The sequence below is a fragment of the Oxyura jamaicensis genome, chromosome 3, assembly GCF_011077185.1.
Source record: "Oxyura jamaicensis isolate SHBP4307 breed ruddy duck chromosome 3, BPBGC_Ojam_1.0, whole genome shotgun sequence".
Lineage (NCBI taxonomy): Eukaryota > Metazoa > Chordata > Aves > Anseriformes > Anatidae > Oxyura > Oxyura jamaicensis.
In genome coordinates, this window is record NC_048895.1 from 48,779,383 (window position 1) to 48,803,341 (window position 23,959).

A 23,959-nucleotide genomic window follows, 5' to 3' on the forward strand; every position below is an offset into this window, starting at 1 on the left:
AAATTAGCAGTTGGAAAAACATATTCTGATTTCAACTGTTGGGCTCCGGTTTCTTGTCCTGTGATATAGTAGCTCCATATTTAGAAAAACAATTTAAAACAGTTTTGTTGTGAAGGTTATCTTGTGTTCATCATCTGTTGCAAACAAAAAAAAGCTGGTCCTTGCTTCTTGGTAATTTTGAGACCATGGCCAAAAAAAAAATAATGGGGGAGGAGGAGTTATTTTTGTTTCAATGTAAATTACCAGTTGGATAGGTAATTTTCTTGGATGTATGTACAGAGTACACAGTAATTCTCTCTGTTTTTAAATGATTTAATGAGAATTCAGGCATGTCTTGACAAATATTTTGAGTATTCACTACAGTGTTACGCAGTGGAGTATAAAATAAAGGATTTTTTCCCCTCTTTACAAGTGCTTTGACAAATCTACTTGAAGTTCTGAATTGTTCTTTTTGAAGGGGCTTTCTGAAGCAGTTTTTTTTTACAAGTGTTTTAATACATTCATGTCCTTTGAAGCCATTTGAGATCTCATAGTCTGACAGCCTGCTAAACACATGCCAAGAAAAAGAAAGAACCCTCTTGATTAAGAGAGACTCTTAGCACAGTTACCTCTGTCAAATCCAGATTGTATTCTGTGCTTTTTAATTTGGCAGGTATGTCAGTGAGTCTGTAAGCCTGCTTTAACGTTTGCATATCATCTTGTATTTGCATTAAGAATATTATGCTGGGACTGCCTCTAGTAGTGGGAAAGAGTGTTCTCTGTATATTTGACCAGGAACATTTTCGTGCATAAGGTCTTGAAAAACACTCCAGCTTGCCTAATTCTGCTCTCATTTGAATGAAGACTGAAACTCTCTAATTTGAAAGAGTGAATTTAAGATGAGGGTAGGTTGGTTTTGATAATCCTCTCATAAAGTAGTACGTTCCCCAGTTTTCTATCCTTTACCTTTTCATTAACTGGATTTTTTTTGGATTGATTTACATTTACACATCTAGAACAGCATGCCCAACAATAATGCTGTCATGTGCTGAACTCTACTATAAAATTCAGTGCCTTACATATCAGAGGTATTTCAGCTTCATGAACTGTCCTTGAAACCTGAAAAGAAAGAGATGAAGGACGATCTCTGTTTCTGCTTCCTTCAGGTTGTCTACATGCAGACCAGTCCAAGTCTCTCTCTTATCTGTCTTCCAGCTATCCTACCTCCTAAATTGTGGTTAAGGCAAAATTCAAGAACCAATGATATAATCTCTGTAGGCCTATGTGCTGGGAGTTGTGTTGTGCTTATCCTGTATGTTTTTTACCAAACTCTTCTGAATGCAGCTAGGTTGAAGAAATTCTTCTCCTTGGTCCTTTTTGCATGGTCCTCCAACCCACTCAACATCTGTGGGAGAGGTCCTAACTTTTTAGTTTCATATCTTGGGTAATTACAGCTTTTTTCCTGGATAACTTTGGAGACAGTTACTAAGATGAGTCTCGAAACTTCTGTAAATTCACCCTACCTCCTTTTTCTCCCTGATAAGTTTGTGTTTGCCAAATCCCTAGTGTTTTTTTTTTTTTTTTTTCAGTTCTCTTTTTTCATATCTGTATGCTAGAGTGGAAGTAACACTGTTTATTTTTATTTTTTTTTGGCTTTGAGTCATGGATTTTTAATGAACAAACTGCAAATGGTAAATACGGCTATATGTTTAATGAAATTGGATTTTTGATGCTCACTAATGACATTTGAATTCTTTATAAGTTAACACCATATTTTGCTGTGCTCAGGCTCAAAACTACTTCAGCAACTACACTTAAGAAGTTAAACTGCTGATCTATGGTTTGAATGGTGAATAGCTGAATTCATGGCAAATGAATTGTGTAATATGTTTCTTTGGGCAGAGAGCGAAGGAGGATGTGTTACAGAAGGAGGTGCGGGTGAAGATTCTCAAAGACAACATCAAGTTGTTGGCTGCTAAAGTGCCGTCTGGCGGTCAGGAGCTGGCAACTGAGCTGAATGTTGTGCTGGAGAACTACCAGCTTCTGTGTAATCGGATCCGGGGGAAATGCCACACTTTGGAGGTAAGAGTGATAGCTCTAAACTAACTAAACAAAACTGAGACAGATGACATAAAAAATAGAGATAGCTGAAAATGTCTGATGGTGTCATTGAATCCAGTAACTTTGATATAAATGCATTTTGCTTTGGTGCCTTTCTGAGACTGGAATCCGTGAGAACTTGCTTTTAAAATCTGTGCTGTAATCAACACTTGTGCAAATAAGTAACCTTGTCTCACAGCTCCGTTATCTATCCTTGCCTCTTCCTAAATGACAAAAGGAAACTTCTCAGAGGTTACAGGTTGGCACAGGATAATTAGAACAGGTTGGCCATAGTTTGGGGTAGGCTGTGTATGTCCTACATTTCAGGAGGAGTGGATAAATTTTGTTATATTTTTAAATTATTGTAAGAATCTGGATATCTGATATTTTAGCCTTAATTTAGAGATTTCTATGTTTTAGCAACAAGGTAAAAAGAAATATGCAGTAGCTGTGGATTTTTCTGTCTGGAATGTACTGTTGAATGTGTTCTACCTGCCTATTTTAGGTGAATATCTTTCAAATATTTTCTTTTTGGGCTGTTCGTAGTATATATAGGCTGTGCCTGGCATTTTAGGCTAATTGCAGTTTTTCCTGTTGCTTCTAGGAGGTGTGGTCCTGTTGGATTGAGCTGCTTCAGTATCTTGATTTAGAAACAGCTTGGCTAAACACTCTGGAAGAAAGGGTGCAAATGGCAGAAAATCTGTCTGATAAGTCGGATGTTGTCAATGACGCTCTTGAGGTATTGTAGTCATTCTGTAAGATTAGTGACTTTCAGATAGTCATATTTAACGAAAAAAAAGCAAAACGTGAATTCTACACTTCAGTGAAGTACTGAATTTTGTGTAGAATATTCTGATTCTTCACGTTAAGTGAACATATTACTCTGAGATTGGAATGGGTATTTTTAAGATTCCCCCCCAAAAAGACGTTTTGTTGTTTGTAACTATTGTGCCATACTTGGTACCATGAAGAGGTAAAATTGAATGCTGTCTTTTGTCCTGTGTAAATTGATTAATTCCTTCCAGCACTGCCGTATGAAATAATGATGAATAGGTGAAAAGTGCTGTGAAGTTTGGTTATCCAAACCAAAACAACAACTGTAGTTGCCTCGTGTCATCATGGATTAAACCATAACCAAATCATGCTTTTAGAGCACTCTCAAGACATTTGAAGTGTACAAACATCTGTGCATGCAGCCAGATTTCCACCTCTAAAAGTGCAGAAATATTCAGTGCCTTGATCTTTAAAAATTTCTCTGCTAATTTCTAGTCCCTGGAATCAGTCCTGCGTCATCCAGCTGATAATCGAACCCAGATTCGGGAACTTGGGCAGACACTGATTGATGGAGGGATTCTTGATGATATCATCAGTGAAAAATTGGAGGCGTTCAATGCCCGCTATGAAGAATTGAGTCACTTGGTAAGAATTAGGGGGCAGGGTTGAAGAAGACTGAGTTTTTCTGCTCAGTGGGCTGAAATGATTCCTGTTAGATAGCTAAATTCATGGGTGCGGACTGCAGTACAGGAAAAGAGGAAAAATGCCAGCTGCTTTCAATTTGGAATAATGGCCTAAGAGCAAGATTTTTTCACCTTGTTCCAGTCATGTTTTGTTTTGCACATTTGCATTTCCACCTTCCTCCCACCTCCCTCCACATTTTCCAGATAAATCTGACTAAAAAATAATTTCTGATCTCAAGGGGGCAGTTCAATAACGGAGGTTAATATTCCCTTACTACTGCCATAAATACTGGTGTGCTGCTCAGTAACCATAAAAATGAAGAACATGAATAGTGATTTTTTCACTCTTTAAAGTGGCTAGGAATGTCACACAGAAATAAGGGACAGACAGAAAGCATTCTTTCCATTCCTCATCTATTACGGCTCCTTCCTCTTCTCATACTTCAGTCTCATCTGTTCTAGGTTTACTGGGTAGAAGAGGGCTAGCTGTATTTCATGTTGCATAAATTTGTTACTTGAGTTCTTGAGTTCTCTATCCTGGTAATGCAGGCCCTTGCCAGATTTCTTGCCAGATTGGTAGAACAAGAGGTGTTTTTTTTTTTTTTTTTTTTTTTTTTTAATGTCAATACCAAAATGTAGTCAGAGTTTCAGTTGATTCTCATTACAGCGAGCAACATGAATGCACTGCCCTCAGCTGGGGGCTACATGCTATCAGGCAAATGAACATTCAGTGTTATTTTTTCTGTTGCAGCACTTCATTGCCATATGAAAGCTATCAGCTTTTGCAGCTACAGTGCTGACATACTGGGCTGTTGCCTGCTTGCTAAATCTGAGTGTGTGTGGTTGTGTGTACACACCTGCTGGCTTGTGTGTGCTAATGGGGAATATGTGCTCCCTTGCAGGTAGCGCTGTTTCAGATGAACTTAGAATTTTTTGTGTTGAAGGGAGGAGCAATGGAGAGACGGAAATGTGAACTCTGTTTTCACACTTGAACAGAAAGACAGAATTTATTGTTCTGAAAGAAAATGTACAGGTTTACACAGGAAACAGTACTAAGCTGTAGTGTATTACAAAATCCCTGATTCCCAATGACTAGGTAATTTTTGAAATGTCTAATTTTAATAGCATACTTTCCTTCTGAAGTGACAGAAGAGGCCTATTTTCACTATCTTATGTCTAGCAGCAGAACTCTCCTTTCATGTCACTATTTTTTGTCAGTTGCTGGTATAAATTACATAGCAGGGTTTTTTGTTTTTTATACAGTCCTCCTGGCATAGTTTTTTTTTGGATCTCCCCCACCTTGTTTTGAGAAAGATTAATATCATTCTTAATGAACAACTGCTTCCTCTTGCCTTACCTTTCTGTCCCATTAAGGCGGTGAGCCGGCAGATCGCCTTGGAACAGCAGCTTCAGACCATGCGAGAAACTGACCACATGCTGCAGGTCCTGCAAGAAAACTTAACAGAACTAGACAGACAGCTGACATCGTATCTGACCGACAGGATAGATGCCTTTCAGATGCCTCAGGAGGCCCAGGTATTACAGCATAGCTTTCCACTACAAAGCAGTTTAAATTTCAGATAATATTGCTCAGCTTAGATGTAGTATTTCATTTCAGTCCTGTGCTGATGTACTAAGTGAAAGCTTTTGTAATCTGGATTGTTTTCCTGCTTTAAGCAAGTTGTATTGCATAACAATCTTAATAGCTTTCAATTTAGCAAGCTGTGACCAGAGCCATATTTTAAATACTTAAATTTAAAATAAAATAAATGCTACATAGCATTTAACTTTTACAGAGCAGATTTACTTCTGGTGACTAGTAAGCAGTAAGCAAACGTCTCTTCCCCTCTCCTCTGGATGTCCTGTAACACTTTTTCCCATACTTTTATGATGTGGCAGAAAATTCAGGCTGAGATTGCAGCTCACGAGTCTACCTTAGAGGAGCTCAAGAAAAGCGCTCGCACTTTCCCTCCTGCTTCACCTGAATGCAGATCTCCCCGAGGTGGAACTCAGCTGGATGCTCTGCAGGTAAAAATACAAGGGTGACACTCAGAATCTAAATTTGAAGACCTGGTGGTTTTCAATTACACACTGCTATTGTCAGCCTGTATGTTACTTGGTGTGTTTGACCAAATCTAAAGATAAATAAGCATATGCTTTTACATGCTATCATTAGGAAACAAGGATGACTAAATGAATTCAATAAAGAAGCTTAAGTATCATAAAAAAAATACTGAAAGTTAAAAAGTCTCCACATTTTAGTAGGATGTATGGTTTGAAAGTGAAAGAGAGAATTATAGCTCTTGTGCACCACAGATAGAGATTAGAAATAAGTGATGGAATTTGGCTTGGCAAATGGTGTTGACATGCATACTGAGTTGTGGTGGCATGAGAGATGGGTTAAAACCTGCAGAGTGAGACGCTTTAAATATTTTATTAAAATACAAATATTAATTTAAGTCAAACTTTTAACATAATGTTCATTAAAACAGAGAAAACTTCGTGAAGTGTCTACAAAGTATCAGCTCTTTCAGAAACCCGCCAATTTTGAGCAGCGCATGTTAGATTGTGAGCGGGTGTTAGATGGTGTAAAAGCAGAACTTCATGTCTTGGATGTGAAGGATACTGACCCAGATGTAATCCAAGCTCATCTGGACAGGTGCATGGTAAGTACACAGTGTTCATAAGTCACTGGGATTGGTTCTTTAATGTGTGGTTCTTCTAGCCTAAACCCTCTCCTGAGGAAACTTAGCTTCAGTTCCTGGTTGAAGGAAACACTGCTATAACTTTCCATGAAGCACCAACAGAACAACAGAAAACTAAAAGCCTATACTTATTTTGAGTGAGAATATGGACATAGAAGTAGTGGCTTGTTGATCACAAGATGTGGTGGAATACCTGAGTTTTATAAACTCCTGGCTCGTGGTAGTTGAAAAGGCATGACTCCAGGGGCAAGTTTGCTTGGTTCTTTGTTTTGTTTAAATACTGTACATAAGATCTAGTACAGATTGCAGCGTTAGCCTTGCAGTATGTGTTGATGTTATGGAGTAAACACTGCTAAACTAGTGGGATAAAATATACTTTTTGTAAAAATAAAAGTGAAAATGGAATAAATTATGGAACATCATGAGGTTGAAATATACTTGACAGACATTTTTCTCATTGCCCACTGTTACCTGTTTTGATTTGCTCTTAATCCACAGCTCAGATTTTAATTACACCAAATCAAGCAATCTGAAAATTTGAACTACAAATAAATCACTATTGTACATATTTCTGCTTTTAGAAACTCTATAAAACCCTCAGTGAGGTGAAATTGGAGGTTGAAACTGTCATCAAGACAGGAAGGCAAATTGTACAGAAGCAACAGACAGATAATCCCAAAGGAATGGATGAACAACTGACAGCATTGAAATTTCTTTACAATGACTTGGGGGCACAGGTAAGAAAACTAAATCTATATACGATTTTTACATGCATTTTTATGCATGTAAATTCCCTTCTTTATTGTTTTTATGTCAGGTCACATTTTACTATGATTTTGCAGCTGATAGGCTATTTGCTACATCCAGGAGAATTTTTTTTTCCTGCCAAAATTAAGACAGATGTTGAAGCAGACTTGGGCCTGTTCAGTGTTCTGTGGTTAAATTCATAGATGACATTGTTGAAATGGGTCTTCGAAATGGGTCTTCAAAAGTATTTTATTTTTGTAAAGTGCAGAATGCTCAAGGTGTGTATTCTAGTGGAACCTGTGATGGTAACATATGAGGACAATAAATTAGGGAAGGACAGAAAAGCAGGGTAAGATGACAGTTTTGTTTGTCTGAATTTATTTTTTTTAGATCGTCAAAGAGTGTATCATTTTCAATAAGTACATGCAAACATTAAATTGAGAAAGAACAGTTTTTTGAAATGTCAATTGCTTCTGACTTGTGTGGTTGGTTTTGTTCCCAAGTGTTAAAGTTTGACCAGACTAATTGTATAGGCAGTATGAAATGGAATTGATTATACTGCAGCAAACACCACTTTTCATATTCACTTTACTGAGCTGTTTTCAAGGGCAGGCTAGATTTTCAGTGAAACTTTTCTTTATAGCTTTCTGTATCAGGACTGTCCAAAAAATACAAAAAAACCCCTAAATTTTATCTATGTGAGCGTTTGTAGTTGTATTCTATATCCCCTTGAGTTTTGGTAAAATGTCATGACAAACAGTTTAAACTTCAGTTTGGTGATTATTATTAGCTATAAGTAAGTGAAATAAGTGGTGTGCATTTTTTTAGAGTCTTAATTTAAAATTACTCTGGTTTTATATATTCTGCTTTATATAGTAAAGTTCTGATGTTTATGACCAACTTTTCAGGGCTCTTCGTAGTGCAAGGCAGCTTTAAAATGCCAAGATTTGATGTATTCAAGTGAATATTTTAGTTGAATATTTTAGCCCTTTCATTTTTGCTCTTTTAAATTCTTTTTTTGTTTTCTTTCTTTTATTTTTCTTATTGTAGGTCACAGAAGGAAAACAAGACCTTGAAAGAGCATCTCAGCTGGCACGCAAAATGAAGAAAGAGGCTTCCTCTTTGTCAGAGTGGCTAGCTACCACTGAGGCAGAGCTAGTGCAGAAGTCCACTTCAGAGAGCTTGCTTTCTGATCTGGATTCCGAAATTGCCTGGGCTAAGGTGAGCATGCTTTAAAAATATGTTGAATAAATTAACATTTTTAACGTTACATCAATGCTATGCGGAAGTGACTGAGAATTTAAATCCCTGTAATTTGTTCCTAAATCCCATCTCATGATGAAATTTTAGTAGATTCAGTAGGTCATGTACAGTAGCTTACTGAATGTAATCTGTTTCATCTCAGACATCTTGACTCAAGTGGCCAGTGAAATATTAAGATATTACTGCATATTTAGTATTAATAGTATCTAAGTGACTTAGTGTGTATCTAACAGGTCATAGGTGTAATACTTGTAATTCTCAGGAAATACAGTTTGGGGCCCTATAAAGTATTTTACTAGGACAGCAAATTGAAAACTCTTAGGTATTTTTAATGAGAAGTTGAGTTTTTAACTTTTCATTGAAACAGCTCTGTCTTCAAAATTGACTTTGCAAAACAAAAAGCGCCAATATTTCCTTATTTTCTTTTGAATCCATGTGGTGGTTTTACCGTGCTAGGCAGCTGAACACCACAACCACTCTCTCACTCCCCCTCCTCAGATGAGGAGGGGAAGAAGTAAAGAAAAGAACAACTCATGGGTTGGGATAATGATAATTTAATTAAAGGGGAAAAATTATTAAGGAAATATTATTAATGAAACAATTCAACTAAAGGGAAAAAAGGGAAAGGGGAAGAGGGAGGGGGAAAGGTAATAACAAAACAAATCAAGTAAAGGCTATGTGGAAGTGCAGAGGAAAGAAATTACTCTCTACTTCCCACAAATGAGCGATGCTTGACCACGTCCTTGAAGCAGGGCCTCAACGCACGTAGCCGGTGTTCAGGAGGAGGACAGACGTTTTCTCAACGAGAGCCCACCCCTCCCCTCTTCTTCCTTTTTCCACCTTTTATTGCTGAGTGTGACATCGTATGGTATGGAATATCCCTTTGGTTGGTTTAGGTCAGCTGCCCTGGTGATGTTTCTTTCTCACTTTTTTGACCACCCCCCAGGAGGGTTAGAGAGAGTCCTGATGCTGTGCCAGCACTGCTCAGCAGCAGACACAGCACGGGTGTGATACCACTGCTGTTCTAGCTACAAGTGCAGAGCGCAGCACTGCATGAGCTGCTGCAGGGAAAGTTAACATCCCAGCCAGACCCAGTACAATCCATAAATTGGAACTTTTCACAGGAGGAAAAGAATGAGTTCTAATTATTCTGAAGAAAAGCATACATTTTCTCACACTGGTGAAGTTTGTATGTATGATGGTTGGAGTTAGGAATAAAAGTCAGTTGATACACACCAGCAAATCTGATCTTTCCAGTCTTTGATTTCTGTCACCTTTTCCTTTTGGAGTAGGTCTATGAACAACCTAAAAATTTCAAGCTTACAAAATTAGAAAAGCATCTAATTACAAACTGTTCTCACCAGTTTGAGGATTAACAGTCATTAGTACTCCACTTCTGCTGTGGGACTATTCCTAAGATTTCTTTCTAAACAGGCATGTACAATAGTTACTGAGCTATATTTACTATACCTTTGTAAGAAATGCAAATAATTCATGAGCTCTTATGCTGCACCACCAGGGGGGCAAACCCTTTATGTTGCATGAAAAGTAGTCCTTTCCATCCTAAGGTTTTCTGGAGGTAATTTTAGAAAGTAGCAATTTGGAAGGTTTTCACTTTCTCTAAGATAATAAACTAAAATAAATTATTTAACTCACGGGTAATAAGATGCTCAAGAAACTCTAGAGGTTATTTGTGATTAGATGCATTCTTTCACACGCTGTACACAGACTTCAAAGAGTTTTCTAAATAGCTGGATGTTATCAATATAACTGGAGATATTGTATGGCAGAAGATGCTGCTTTCCATGTGGAAACCATACACTGATATTCAAGAGATGGCATGCTACTTAATTCTCATGTCTGGCTCACGTGCCTTTGTGACTGGGAGTAGTTTGCAGTGTGCTGTGAATGGTTCCTTCGTGTTTCAGAATGTGCTGAGAGAGCTGGAGAGGAGGAAGGCTGATCTGAAGAGCATTACAGAAAGCTGCACTGCGCTCCAGGCTCTAGTGGAAGGGAGTGAGACTTCCTTAGAGGAGAAGCTTTGTGTTCTAAATGCTGGCTGGAGCAGAGTTCGGACCTGGACTGAGGACTGGTGTGACACCTTGTTGGTAAGTTGCTTGTGACAAATACTGCAAGTGGTTTTCCATTTGCACACTTGGAGTTGGAATTTTCTTTTATATCCCTTTGCTGAGATGCAAAGCTTCTGTGGTGCCTCATGGTCTTAAAGGAACATAGTAACCAGAAATCCATTCTATGCAGATGACAAGGTGGTTGTGGAGGAGGTACACAATGAGGAATGTGGGAAACTATTTCACAAGGTTTTAGACATGCTGATAGGCATTGGTGCCATGTGCTCAGTAGAATTGGGTAATGCTTAGTGGGTAGGAGATGAAAATGTGAAATATGGATGTGAGAGTGGTGAAGTTATGTAGATATCCCAGGCAGACTGTTAACTTGACTAAGTGGGAATAACTTGCTTTAGTTGCAGAGAGTAAAGCTGTTGGCTTAGTTCTACTTTTGGTTGTCTTTCTTTTGCCTGGCATCAGTGCTAGGACTGTTTTACTTTCCCTAGACTTTGTGATATGACTTTGTCTTTTCTGTGGAAGTGTGCTTAGTGAACTGTCCTGGTTTCAGCTGGGATAGAGTTAATTTTCTTCCAAGTAGCTGTTTTATAGCAGCTTATTGAGAGCCCAGAAGATGTATCATGTGTTAAGTTTTCTGTGTAACTTTCTTTAAGGTCATGGATTTATAAACACAAACAGAAAACAAAATAGAAAAACAAAACTAATAAAACTAGCCCCAAAAGGATTGCTTTCCCAGATGTTGTGGTGTGTGCTTCTCTTATTTAGCCTGGAAGAAACCTTTGCAAGCTCTAGCATTACTAGTGTGTGTTTCTGTGTTGATAGCCTTCCTTGGGACCCAAATCATGGCTGCTTAATAGACATTTGATAACTTCCTTGTTGTTTTCAGCAAAGCACTTGAGACCCTCTATCAGCCTATTGCTCCTTCAGACAGCCCATAAGTGCAAATGTTTAAGCATATGCCAACTCTGAATTGATGCCAGCTTTGTCTGTTTGGCTGAATAAATGGAAGACTAAGTGTATTGCAGCCTAAGACTGCAAGTTTTGCTAAATGGACATGAAAGAGTCTACAACAGATCTTTGTATCAGACTGACATTTTCAGATGGGGTATTGCTATGTTCAGCTAGTTTGATATTATTCCTCCTTCAGAAGGTGATATGGGCTGAAACTGTGGAAACTTTGGGGAAGACCTAGAAGATGAGTCTTGTGGATCCTGTTCAGTGCCTGTTGCAGGTCTTAATATTCAGTTCATAATCTGATGATGTCCATCTTAGGAATAGTAAGGTAGTTTACCTTTATAATGCTGCAAGAATGAGCCACAACTAAAAGCCTTCTAAATTAATTTTATTACCCTTGTGTACTGTTAGATTAAATTGTTCTTTCTGTAGGGGAAGAAACTAGTTTGTTGATATAGAGAGCAATCCTTCCCTTCTCTCCCTTTGTGGTGTTTGTCTAAAAAAGCAAAAGCTCAGCTCCTCTTTATTTGAATAATAAGCTGCATGGTTAAGCAGGATGGTACTTTGCTAGATACGATAGATTTGCTTCATCTTAGAAGATGATCAGAAATGTACCATCAATCCTGATGCCTGTCCATCAGGATTTTGACCAACAGAACTGCTTCTGTGTTTACGGGAAGTACCTCTTCTTGTACATTTCATGGCTGCATTTTTTTGATAATAGCTGTCAAGTTTTTGGGTAAACGTAGTTGCTACTACATCTTTCTACCTTTTTCTCCTCTTCACAGCTGACCAGGTTTCATATATGGTAAACAGTCTTACATATTAATCTTCAAGTCCAAAAATTCGCCTTTTTGTATTATGTCTTTCAGCCTATTTTCCTTTGTCTCCTCTTTTCTGTTCCTAGATTATTCTTTCCTTGTAAAGGCATAAATCTTTTCATAGAATATTACTGCTATTTCTGTTAAGACCTTCCTGTGAGAACTTTGGAATTTGCCCATATCTGTAGACATAAAAAAATGTGTTTCTGTCTTTTGGACCTAACATTACAATTTCTGACTGCACATGAAAAGAGACCTAATTAAAATGTCAATAATGTGTTTTTTTTCCCAAGAGGAAGAAATATTTTAATGTAATCAGTAAAATATGAAAACCTGCATATATTATGATATGTATATTTTGTTGTAATGCACTTTCAGTTAAAAAAAGCCAAACTAACCACACATAACGTGTACTGTTCTTTCTGCTAGCAATAACTGAAAAAATGTGCTTGGTTGAGAGAGATGTTGTGGTCTGGCTGTAATGTTGTAATAGACTGTATGTCTGTATTTGGACAAACCAGCTCAGCTATTTCTGTTTCTCCTTCTATGAATTATGAACAATAATATTGAAGGCTATGGAATGAAAATTGCAATCTTCTAAATACCTACTGAAGGTGAAAGGTACAATCTAATTTTCAGTGTTTCTTTACAAGGTGTATCCATAGCAGTTTCTATTCCACTGATCTACTTTCTACTCAGAATTATGTTTTTTTTGTTTTGTTTTCACATTGATAGATCTTTTTAATCTTTTTCCAGAATCATCAGAGTCAGCTGGAAATCTTTGATGAAAACGTTGCCCACATAAGTACTTGGCTATATCAGGCTGAAGCTCTTTTGGATGAGATTGAGAAAAAGTCAGCAAGCAAAAAGGAAGAAACTGTGAAGGTAGGAAATCTTGCATTTTAAGGGGGAAGCTGTCAAGTCAATTTTGGAATCTAAATTAAATCAATTCAGGTCTGCTGCCTGATTTTTTCTTTTCTTTTCTTTTCTTTTTTTTTTTTTTTTTTTGCTAATACTTTAATACTTGTTCCTTTTCCTGGTGTAACCATTTGTTTTTTCTTTCGCTTAGCGTTTAACATCTGAATTAGATGATGTTAGTCTGAGAGTGGATCACGTGCGTGATCAGGCTATCATCCTAATGAATGGTCGAGGAGTGTCATGCCGTGAGCTTGTTGAACCCAAACTGGCAGAACTGAACCGTAACTTTGAGAAGGTCTCTCAGCACATCAAAAGTGCCAAGGTGAGGAGAGTGCCACAAAATATTCATTGGGTATCAAAACAATGACAGATACTTCGGGAAATAGATCTTTGTGTTAAAAAGTCATTTACCTGCTTTTGATTCTCTGTTAAGTATAGATCTTTACAAAAGATTTTCTTGTACATTTTTTTTTGGTTGTTACTTTGCAGATGCTTGTTGGACAAGAACGACTCCCTGTCACATCAGAGCCTCATGAAGTCAGAGTGGCTTTTCCTGATCTGGAAAAAATTGAGAGTGACATACAGAACATGTTAAAAGTTGTGGAAAAGCATCAGGAGTTGAGTGAGGGAGATGAAAAGGTTTGTGAGCAATGGGAGAATTAAATAACTGACTAAATCCTTTTCTGTTTTGTCCATGTTATGTTCCCTCTGACTACTAGGGGGAATTCTGAGAAAGTCTTTTTAAGATAGAACTCAAAAATGAAGGGAATCATTAGGCTGTTGGAAAGATGCTACAGTTTTCCTATACTTTTCCCATAGCTGCCCTCTCTTCTTGGTTCATGCTTTGAGAGCATCTAGTCCTGTGTCAGTCTGTATTTTTATTGTGGCTTTACATAATCTGTGCCAGGTAGTGAAATTTGATGTACATCTCTTTCCTCTTCTTCTACTCAAAGTAGTTGTTTATATAAGGTTTGCTTACTGTGAAAGTAATATGGTGCAAAATGTGTTTTTTTTTTCTTCCTCTGCTATTTTTTCTCCTTCTCCTCTTCTTCCTGTCTAACTGTCTGAACTTAGCTGGATCAAGAAAGAGCTCACATTGAGGAGGTTTTACAGAGGGGAGGGCAGTTGTTACAGCAGCCTATGGAGGACAGTAAGAGAGAGAAGATCCGCATGCAGCTGTTGCTTCTGCAGACTAAGTACAACAATGTACAGGTATGATTATGACAATTATTACAGTTACAGCTCATTTGTTGTCTTACGTTTGGTATCCCACTTACAATCTGGTTGTAACATTTTTTAGTATGTAACAGTCTCCATGGAAGAGTTAAATGTGCATGCACACATATGACTGAATCTTTGCAATTCGAAAATATGAATTTTGTCATTGCAAAGTTTTGGGATAGTGTTTTTGATGTTGAAGTCCTTTTTACAACTTCACAGAGGGCTACCCTGTGGATACATCCAGGGTGTAAATATGTCTTTACACAGATGGGTGCAGGCAACTGGGCATTTGCTCCAGATGTCTTTGCTGGCTCTCTTGCAAGGCTGTATCTCCACCACAAAGCTGTGTTAAGAGTAGCTCATAGATGCATGTACACAAACATATTCATGGGCTTCTCGAGTGAAAGCGACCCTGAATTCCTCTCTGTTCCTGTAGTGGGTATTGTCAGCAATTGCTGACTCTAGTATGTAGTGGTGCTTTCACACACGTCATATTTAAAATGCTTTTTGTGTAGGACACAGGGAATCTATATTCTTAAACTCCCTTCAGCTCACCTGAATATTAGAGTTGATAAGATGAGGTATAGTTCAGATGAGGTGTAACTCAAAGACAGTAAGACTGTTAGGCAGGCTTTGGTGCAAATTGTGCAGGTAAATAGAATATGTCTATTTTTAAAAAAATATATGGCTTCTACTGTATATTTTGGAATTTATGTCATCAATTGAATCCCTTATAGGGAATAATTTGTTTTTAAGATAAATAAGACCTATCCTGTTCATTACTTCCCTCTTCTCATACTGTTTTTCCTGTTACATTGGATTGCAGGAGTGCAGGTCATTTCAAAGGAGGCAGGTGGTGGAACTCTCTCCAGTGTTTTCCCAGTATAAGAAGGACCATGACAGCCTAATGAAGTGGCTGGATGAAACCGAGCACCGTATGTCAGGGCTGCAAGGCATGGAAGACGAACAAAAACTGCAGGTAAATGAGACTTTTCCTTGGAGCAAACAGAGTGAAGGCTATGTATGAGCTTTAGAGATTGATACGTTAGGCTTTATGGCTATTCTGTTGCTGATTTCTTGGGAAGAAGTGTGTTCAAAATAACAGCATTCGTTTTTCAGCAGGAAATGATCTGTATATGCCAGTTGGGGTTTTCTACCTCGTGATCATAGGTTCATAATGTCCAAGCCATCAGGCCCAAGTCTTAGAGTGGTTAAATCAAGACATCTTCTCTTGTCAGTCTTGCACGTGGGGATTATGCTTATCTGTTTTTGATACCCTGGCTCAAATAGCTTGATTCAATGTCAAGTTGATGCAATTATTTAAGGCTTAAAGTCGGTGCCTCTGCATGCAGTGGTAGTGATACTGTAAGTACTCCTATGCTTCCTTTCACTGCTTCATGTGCTTAGGGAGTGAGAGATACCCTCATGTGATTAATACTACTGTACACAATGAAGATTAAAAAAATGACAAAGGTTGAAGCATTTCTGATGAGAAGAGTTATGTATCAGTGTGTGTGAGCCAGTCTTGACAAACAGTTTCACAACTGATTTAATAGGATGTCAGGGTCTGATAAAATTTACTTCCCCAAAAGCTGTATGTCTTAGTTGTTGAGGGTGCAGGTACCTTCAGTGCTGTGTGTGTTTTGTATTGTATTTTATTTGTCTTGCATAGTTGTATTTTATTCTGTCTTGCATACCTCATAACACTGTGGCTGCGTGGTAATTACTTTAATATTTTAGGCAATAACAGTGAGGAGCCTTGCGAAGCAGTTATTTCTTGGACAGGCTTGGGGGCTAGGCAATCTGTCAAGTACTTCTCAGTTTCTGCATATGAAGCTTTGTAATTAAAACCAATCAATCTCTTTTTGACTGCTCTGTAACTTTTTAACCCAGAACCAGTTAACGTGGAGGCAGGGGTAAAATGCTCTGGTTCCCTGTGAGACTCATACCATGAAACTGTAATGTGCTGCTCTTTATTCACAGCTGTAGTGCTATGTTGCTCCAGCTGCCTCTGATTGCTGTCGAGTTGTGGCAGGCAGTCTGCTGTCCTTGGAAGGGTCCTGCCATCTTTGAAGTAAAGCAATACGATTCAGTTGTCTGTTTGACCATCAGCTTCTTTCAAAGTGAATCAATTTCCATATTGAAGAGGAAAATGTGGACCTAGATGTTTTTCCTTGGTGGGAGCAGTCCAGTTGTGCCACAGACTGGCCCTCCTTGTCCCTGTTGGTTGACAGATCTTGTCTAAGGAAGATCCTTGCCTTCTATAAAGCCCTTGTATTTAGGGATATACTGCAGCTGATCCCTGGCATTTCTGGATGGAGGGAATTACTGAATTACTGCATCTTTCTATCTTGGGGCTGAATGCAGAAGATCATGTACGTACAGATTGCAACAGCAATTACAATAGATGATGGCTTGAGGAATATTGTCTTTGCTCAGAATTAGTTAAATTACATAACATCTTCACATTTCCAGATGTAGCTCCTAGTCTGGCTGTGTCAGCTGGGCTTTTAGAAAGGGACCAGAGCAGTTTTCATTACTGCTGTGAAACTGAAACTGCTGCTTTTCCTTCAGGTGTCTGTGCCTCTACCCTTATGGTATTTGAGTGGTAAGGCAGCATGCCTCAGGTGACCATATTTCACTTTAGTGGTTTGTTTTCTCATCTGCTTTACTAATTGATCTTGAACACTTGCCAGGAAGGGTGTGCCTTGAGGCTGCAACTTTTTATTCTTTATTTTTATTTTTAAAATTAAATTAAATTAATTAATTTATTTTACATTTTAATTTAAGTAGGGACTATACAGTTTTTGTAGGGAGTAATAGTGTTCTGAAGAAAGATAATCACTTTATGTGAACACCGCTGCTTCAGAATTCCTGTGGAGCCAACAGATTTGACTTGGTCTCACAATTAAGAGGAATCCTAATATTGACATTTCCTTAAGAACACTCCTCTGCTCCCAGTTGTTACCATATAACCTGTGCTCAGTGCCCTGCCTCCTTTAGTCAGTTAAGGTGTCTGATGAAGGTAGGGAAAGGGAAGCCCTCGATATATCCATAGCCCCCCCCAGACTACCAAATAACAAATTGCAGTCCCCTTTGCTCATCTGAACTCACAGCTGAGAAGCATTAAATGAAATCCTGGCCCATCAGTGGACAGCTGGCTCAACACTTCACCTTGATGTAAGGAAGTTGCAGCCAGAAGAAGAGAAACTACTATTTGAAACAGGGAAAGAAAGATTTCATCAACCAAGCTAGGTAGAAGCCTCTAATTAAGGCTTTATGTATACATTATTTACAGTTTTCTGAGTGTGTATGGGGGGAGAACTTACTTACAGTGCCTGAAGGCCACCTCTATAAATTGATTTGCTGGAAGTAGCTGGATCATAAGGAATGCTCATCATGTATACTTCTAGGGATTATAGGCTTGCCGGTATCTCTGAAATATTGGTGATCCTTCTGCGTATCAAGTACTTCCGAATAACCTTTGCTTTGCAATCCATGTGTTAGCTAGAAAAGTCTGTGTTGGAAATTCTTAGGGATGTTGCGTATCGCCTCAAGTTGCTTCTTTTCTAACCTTGCTTTAGTATTTTTTTTAATTGTTCTATTCTGGCTTAGCTGGGAATGAGGGGAAGGAAAAATTAAACCTTAGATTGCAGAGTTAATTAGTTGACTAAAGTTCCTGAGACAATTTTCCACATTTTAGAAAGCTGTTCTGAAGTGAAAATGATCGTTTTGCAGATGGTAAATGAATTTGCTGCTTTATGCACAGTGCAGTTTTTCTTAGAAACTGAAACACAGACAAGTGTTATTCCTGTAATAAAGAAAACGTTTGTTTGCCTATTGTGCTTTTTATAGGGGAAATTCTGGATTCCTTAAATAGGAACCGTTAGCTATGTTGTCCACAAATATGGTATTTACTGATTTCATTAATTAAGCCAGAAGAACATTTAAAATGGTCGCAAGAGTTTAGCTTCAGCAAATCTTTCCCAGAAACTGGTTATGAAATATTTTGAGTGAGAGAAAGAAGGGGCAAGGATTGGTTAAGAAGTGGGCATTTTCTAATCAGAAGGCAAAGGGAATAAGTAATGTGTGGTGATCTGAGATAAGACTGGGTTAAACACTTTTGGTTAAAGCTTTTTCTTTTTTTTTCATAGCATTTTATGTCAATTTCATGGGCAGTATTTTCCAAAATCTACCTTAGAAGCAAATCAGAGTATCTCCTTAGGCTGAATCTTCGGTAGGTTTTGTTTCAAAATAGATTTAAATGTGAAAGAGGACGTCTGAAACAAAATATTAAACTGCATGTTAAAGTAGATGCTAAATATGTGAGGAAACATTTATTTGGCCACTGAATTAAAAACATTTTTAGCAGCTCTCATTCAGAGTCCTTGTTTATAGGATGTACACTTGTAACTGAGTATTCCCCAATCTTCCCCAGTGCTATATTTTCCCCAGCATTTAGAGAGCAAATTTAATAAACATATTCTCTAACCACCGAAATTAAATAGAAAAGAGCAATTAAGTCATCCAGTCAGATCTCCTCCTAAATAATCTTTGATTAACTTTTTATTTGTGTTTGCCTAAGAAAACAGTTTGCTTGTGTGGTTTTAAAAAAAAAAAAAAGTGTCCATGAGATTTAGGTGTTTACACCGTGTGAGACATAGTTGTGTCCAATTTCTGCTCCTGCAGTTTTTAATGCTTAGTGCTGTGATATAGAAGCTGCCAGTCTACAGTGCAAGGTAGAGAACAGCAGAACTCTTTAAAACTCAGCTGTAGTTCACAACACTTACATATGTTCACCCTTAGAAGGAGGGTTGTGAAAGAAGGAAACATCATCTTGGTGATGGGAGGCAGCTGGAAGAGATTAATAATGAGATGTGCTCTGCTGGAACAGCACCAGTAGGAGGAATTCAGTGCTGTGCCGAAGAGCAGCAACCTGGTGCCCTGGATGAGGCTAATGGGGAAGCAGAAAGTTTCAGCATTGTTAACATGTCAGCATCGTTAACAAGTGAAAAGCCACTTCACTGTATGGCACAGATGCCGTTTTAAATCTTGGGCAAGGCTTTTTTTTTTTTTTTTTTAATTATTATTATTTTCCTTAATGAGACATGAAGCAATGTGTGTGTAGTAGGAAAATAAAGAAGGGAAATCTAGTGATCTATTCCTTTGGGGGAAGCTCAGTTTCTGGACTGTTGCCTGTGTGGGAACAAGACTTGTGGCACAATAGACATTTAGAGAAAATGCTTTATGAAGGTGTTTTGGGCTGCTGCACTGTAGCAGGCATCCATGTGTTTGTTCAAACCATCGTGTCCCACACTGTTGGGTAGAAAACACTTTCAGTTGCATAGACTTTGTCTCATTTCTGTGGAGGTGGGGCTGCTTTTTCCACAGAAGAATCATACCATTGACAAAATCTTGGGCATTTGCTCCGAGTTTCGATGATGGAAGCTAGCAAAATATGTACAGCACCTCAAGAAAGTAATGTTTGTTTGGGGAGCATCAGGAGCCGAACTGTTAGATTTGTAATTAAAGCATATAGCTTATGGTTTTGGCTGTGCTGCTTGCTTGCATTAGTGTTACCAAATCAAAAGTAATGCTGATTATTTTATGATGTTTGAGTCTGTCTGTAATACTTGATTTCAGTCGACTCAGCTTTATACTTCTGTGCCTGGGCATCCTATTTTTTTGGTGTGCAATAAATGACTAAAAACACACCATGTTTAGTGATAAAGGTCTTGTGGGAATACATCTGTGTCCCCAGTTTTGATACAGCAATGACTGTGTACTTTAGATAAATAAAATCCTTAGGAGCATTTAATGCATGGGAAGTCCTGATCGATGAATACTTCAATGCACATTTTTGGCTGCAGTTCTTCTGCTTTTTAACTACATTACGTATACCACATATGTCACTCAAGTTAACTTGAGGTAGCATTTGAAATGCTCAGAAACACATGTAGGAGGAAAATGCAGACAGGTGTTCACAGCAACTTCATTAGTGCAGCTTAGTATTTTATCTGTTGTCAGCTGTGCTAACTGCCTGCATGTGTGTCCAGTCCAAAGTACTTGCAAAGTAAAATGCAGTGGCTGAAACCTCTCTGAACATGCATTTAATTTGTGCCTTCGTACTCTTAAGCATATTCTAAGCCATTGCTCTTAGTAAACCACACAGACAGTTGAGTGCCTCTGTCTTGCTGATAATTCAATTTCATCAAGTACAGGATGGTGACATAGAAGTTGCTTGCATTCCTCGGTATTTGGAGCTAGTTTACTTTTTCATCGCTGATTTAAGGAACTGGGCTCTTTTCAAGGATGGTAGCAGAATTCTGTGGGAAAAGAAACCTTTTCAGCAAGAAACTCTTCTGTCATTGGAGTACCTGCTTCACACTGCCACCCTTGCTACGTGTGGCAGTGTACAGCTTCTTACAGCTGGCTCCCCTACACTTCAGATTCAGGGCATCATTTATCATCCAAGGAAAAGCTGCATGAAATTACTGTTCTTGCCGTTTTTTTATCTGCTAACATGGTTCTTGGCTAGATAGCCTGGTCTTACAGCCAGAGCAGGTAACAGTTGCCAAGATTTTGAGGAGTTAATATTCATTTCGCAGTAGTAAGTGGTACTGTGATACTGGTAGAACACTAATTTATTTAAAAATGGTTGGGAAACATCGATGCGGGTGCTTACTGAGAAGAATGTGAGAGAAAATGAGTCTGCTTTGGTAAATTGGTAACTTATGGGAATCCTTGATGATGAGGAAGGCAGATAGATGATGGCTCTTAATGGCAACTAGATGTATGCCCAGTCAAGAAGTGTACTACTGGAGAGATGAGAATCAAGGTGAGAGAAACAACAAAAGTACCCTTCCCCAGAATTTTAATAAAGAATAATACAGCCTTATTGTGAAGTATGCTGTTTTGTAACTGCAGGGCTTGGAACTTCCCGAAAAGACAACTTTCCTAGAAAGCCTCTGTTTTGTCTTTTAATTTAGAAAATTTTATTCCTGAATGTAGTCTATTGATTTATGATTTTTTTTCGTAAAGCTTCTTTCTCTTTGAAATACAAAATGAACTTTCATCCTTCTAGGCAATCACTGTCCAGCAGAGGTTAAAAGGCCACTTTGCTGCAGGGGTTAGGACCTTGCCTTTTTCAGCTGAATACCTGGTTGAAATCAACAAAGTCTTGCTAGCTATGGCTGATGTTGAACTGCTGCTGAATGCACCTGAGCTGAACACTGGCGTCTATGAGGATTTTTCAACTCAGGAAGATGCACTGAAGGTATTGCATGTCTAAGCATTATGTTCAGAGGGAAGGAGGAGAGAAGGGAATATCAACAGAAAAAAAATATCTTAGCAGCTGTATTTGGATTTTTGCTCATTGCGTGCGGGATCAGTATACACTGAGAATTACAGAATGAGTCAGTTTTGTGGCTAGTTCTTGTTTCTGTGCAGAATGTTATATTTAAACGTACAGCGGAGAAGACTGGAAGCTGTAGGGAAAGGTTGGGGGCAGGAAAAGTGTTTGGCTCTTTAGGCTGGATAAACTGTCAAGTCTTTCATCATGTAGCCTGCATATTATATAGAGAAACACTAAAGCTGATTATAACAGCTATAGCTGTTCTTTGTCATGTAAAAACAATTCCTTACATGGGAAGCATGAGAAAGGGAGACCCTTTACTTTTTGTGGAGCTATAAATGAGGCAACTAGACAGCAGTACCTGCTCTGATGAGCAAGAACCAATATGTGCTCAGTTTTAAGCTCCTACTACTCTTCATTGCCAGCTAGTGGATTTACCTGTGTGATTAACAACAAGGAAGTAGCTAAGAATTTGCTGTTCAAAAGGGGAAGAAGAAAGTTTGCTTGAAAATATTGAATTCTGCTGTCATGTGTGTTAAGAATGCAGAAGCTTGAGTCCTCTAATTAATTCTGAGCACGCAAAGGAGCATGATGCAGAGATTTCCAGAGAAAACATCCACAGGACATGGGAATTGCATGTGATGTTTTGCAGTGGGGATGTACCTATGAGGGTTGAGAAGCATAGTGAAGGGGTTAACGTGTCCTTATAGTTGAGGTAGTCAGGCTTTGCCTCTCACCTAAAGCTAGTTCAGCTGTTTCTGCAGCTATTACACATGTCCTTTAAAAGTTTTTCAGAATTTTTACGCAGTCCATTTTTCCCACCTGTTTTTCTTTTCGCTGTGTACCTACCTTCTGGCATCCCATGTGCTTTCCATATGTTTCCCTGATGCCTTATTATTCCTGCTGATTAATTCTTGCTTAGCATGGTACTGTGATGGAGGAAACACTGGCCGCTTTTGTTTTTTTCCTGGACATGTTTGTACACATCCTGACACCGTGTAATTCCTTTTTAAATAAAAGCAGCTGAATGAAAGGAAGAATAGCTTGCTAGCTCACTTACTAGCTTCCCATATGCTTTATGCTGAGCATTATTTTGAACGTTTACCTTTTAATAGCCCAGGAACAGCAGAACATTTGGTTTTCAAAACTGTTTTGCTCCATGAGGCAGTCATGTTTTGTATTTGTTCTTTGTCTTCTTAAACAAAAAAAAAGGGGAATGATGCCAGTCCAAGTTGGCTACTCTTTTGTTGATAAGGTTTGCTCTTTGTTTGCTCTGCACGTTCCCTTAAGTATGACTGGGAGTGTTTATATTAAGATGGGTTTAAAATGCATCATTTAGGTGCAGGTCTCATCTGATTTTGAAATTCTGGCATATTCTAAAATCTTTTCAGAAGAAGCAAATAGCAGATAGACTACAGGCTTGTTAGAAGTGTCAATATTTTAAATTAAAAAAAAAAAAGTAAATTGCACTGTTTGCAAGGTTGGTTTGTCCTCTGAATGCAAAGGCAGTCTTACAACAGGGTCTGGTTTTAAGGTCTATCTGTATCGTAGCTCACTGATATTTGATTTGCATTACTTTAACTTTTTCATTTAAATCTGAAAACTTTTATGTAGTTTTTGCCTTTGCAGTTCTGTGCATATGAGAAATTACGTGAAACAAAGTCACACATCGTAGCTAATTTTTTATGTGGGGAAGGAATACGTACAGTGTCCTCATGATACAGATGTTGGTTAGTTTAACAAGGTAGTTTTTTGAGACGTATGGTATGCCCTTTTTCCTGAGGGAAATGTTTAGCTGTGTAAAATATTTGTCTTTATTTAAAAAAAAAAAAAAACGAAGACATGCTTAAAAAGTTGTGATTGACGGTTAAGTTCAGTTGCTGTAGCTGAATTAATCTATGAACTGCTAACAGCCATGGTCTTGTTGTAGGTACTCTTTTGAAACAGCATTTTGAAGAGGTTACTTTCTGGTATTATTTTTTTTTTCTTCCTCTGGTGTTGACTTTACTGACGGCTTGTGTTATTATTGTACTTGTAGAACGTAAAAGATATTTTGGATAAACTTGGGGATCAGATTGCGGTCATACATGAGAAGCAGCCTGATGTTATTCTGGAAGCATCTGGACCTGAGGCAATACAAATAGGAGATGCACTAACCCAGCTGAATGCGGAATGGGACAGAATTAATCGGATGTACAATGATCGGAAGTGGTAAGTCAAGGATGTGTGGTGTCTGTGACCTAGTGGTAACTATTTTATCCTGGAACATAAGTGTTGTACAAACATAATAAGACAACGAAGGTAAAGTTTGGGAATAATCAACTGTAGTATGTCAGTATTACAGATTAATTGCTGG

General features: G+C 38.2%; 1 protein-coding gene across 4 annotated transcripts in view; it reads left to right on the forward strand.

Annotated features, from left to right (window-relative positions):
• UTRN (utrophin) overlaps positions 1 to 23,959 on the forward strand; it is a 344,112-nt gene that overhangs the window by 76,435 nt on the left and 243,718 nt on the right. For 3 of the 4 annotated variants that reach the window (XR_004749455.1, XM_035321865.1, XM_035321866.1), the window contains exons 26-41: positions 1,882 to 2,061; positions 2,684 to 2,818; positions 3,349 to 3,498; positions 4,911 to 5,072; positions 5,436 to 5,564; positions 6,029 to 6,202; positions 6,823 to 6,978; positions 8,039 to 8,209; positions 10,180 to 10,359; positions 12,867 to 12,995; positions 13,180 to 13,350; positions 13,518 to 13,667; positions 14,103 to 14,240; positions 15,076 to 15,228; positions 21,334 to 21,525; positions 23,642 to 23,814. Coding sequence is in view for 3 of the 4 variants with exons in the window: in XM_035321865.1 (XP_035177756.1) it covers positions 1,882 to 2,061; positions 2,684 to 2,818; positions 3,349 to 3,498; positions 4,911 to 5,072; positions 5,436 to 5,564; positions 6,029 to 6,202; positions 6,823 to 6,978; positions 8,039 to 8,209; positions 10,180 to 10,359; positions 12,867 to 12,995; positions 13,180 to 13,350; positions 13,518 to 13,667; positions 14,103 to 14,240; positions 15,076 to 15,228; positions 21,334 to 21,525; positions 23,642 to 23,814 (2,543 nt within the window). In the remaining variant the exon portion in view is untranslated. The remainder of the gene's footprint in view (positions 1 to 1,881; positions 2,062 to 2,683; positions 2,819 to 3,348; positions 3,499 to 4,910; positions 5,073 to 5,435; positions 5,565 to 6,028; positions 6,203 to 6,822; positions 6,979 to 8,038; positions 8,210 to 10,179; positions 10,360 to 12,866; positions 12,996 to 13,179; positions 13,351 to 13,517; positions 13,668 to 14,102; positions 14,241 to 15,075; positions 15,229 to 21,333; positions 21,526 to 23,641; positions 23,815 to 23,959) is intronic. The other variant, XM_035321867.1, reaches the window with a different exon arrangement.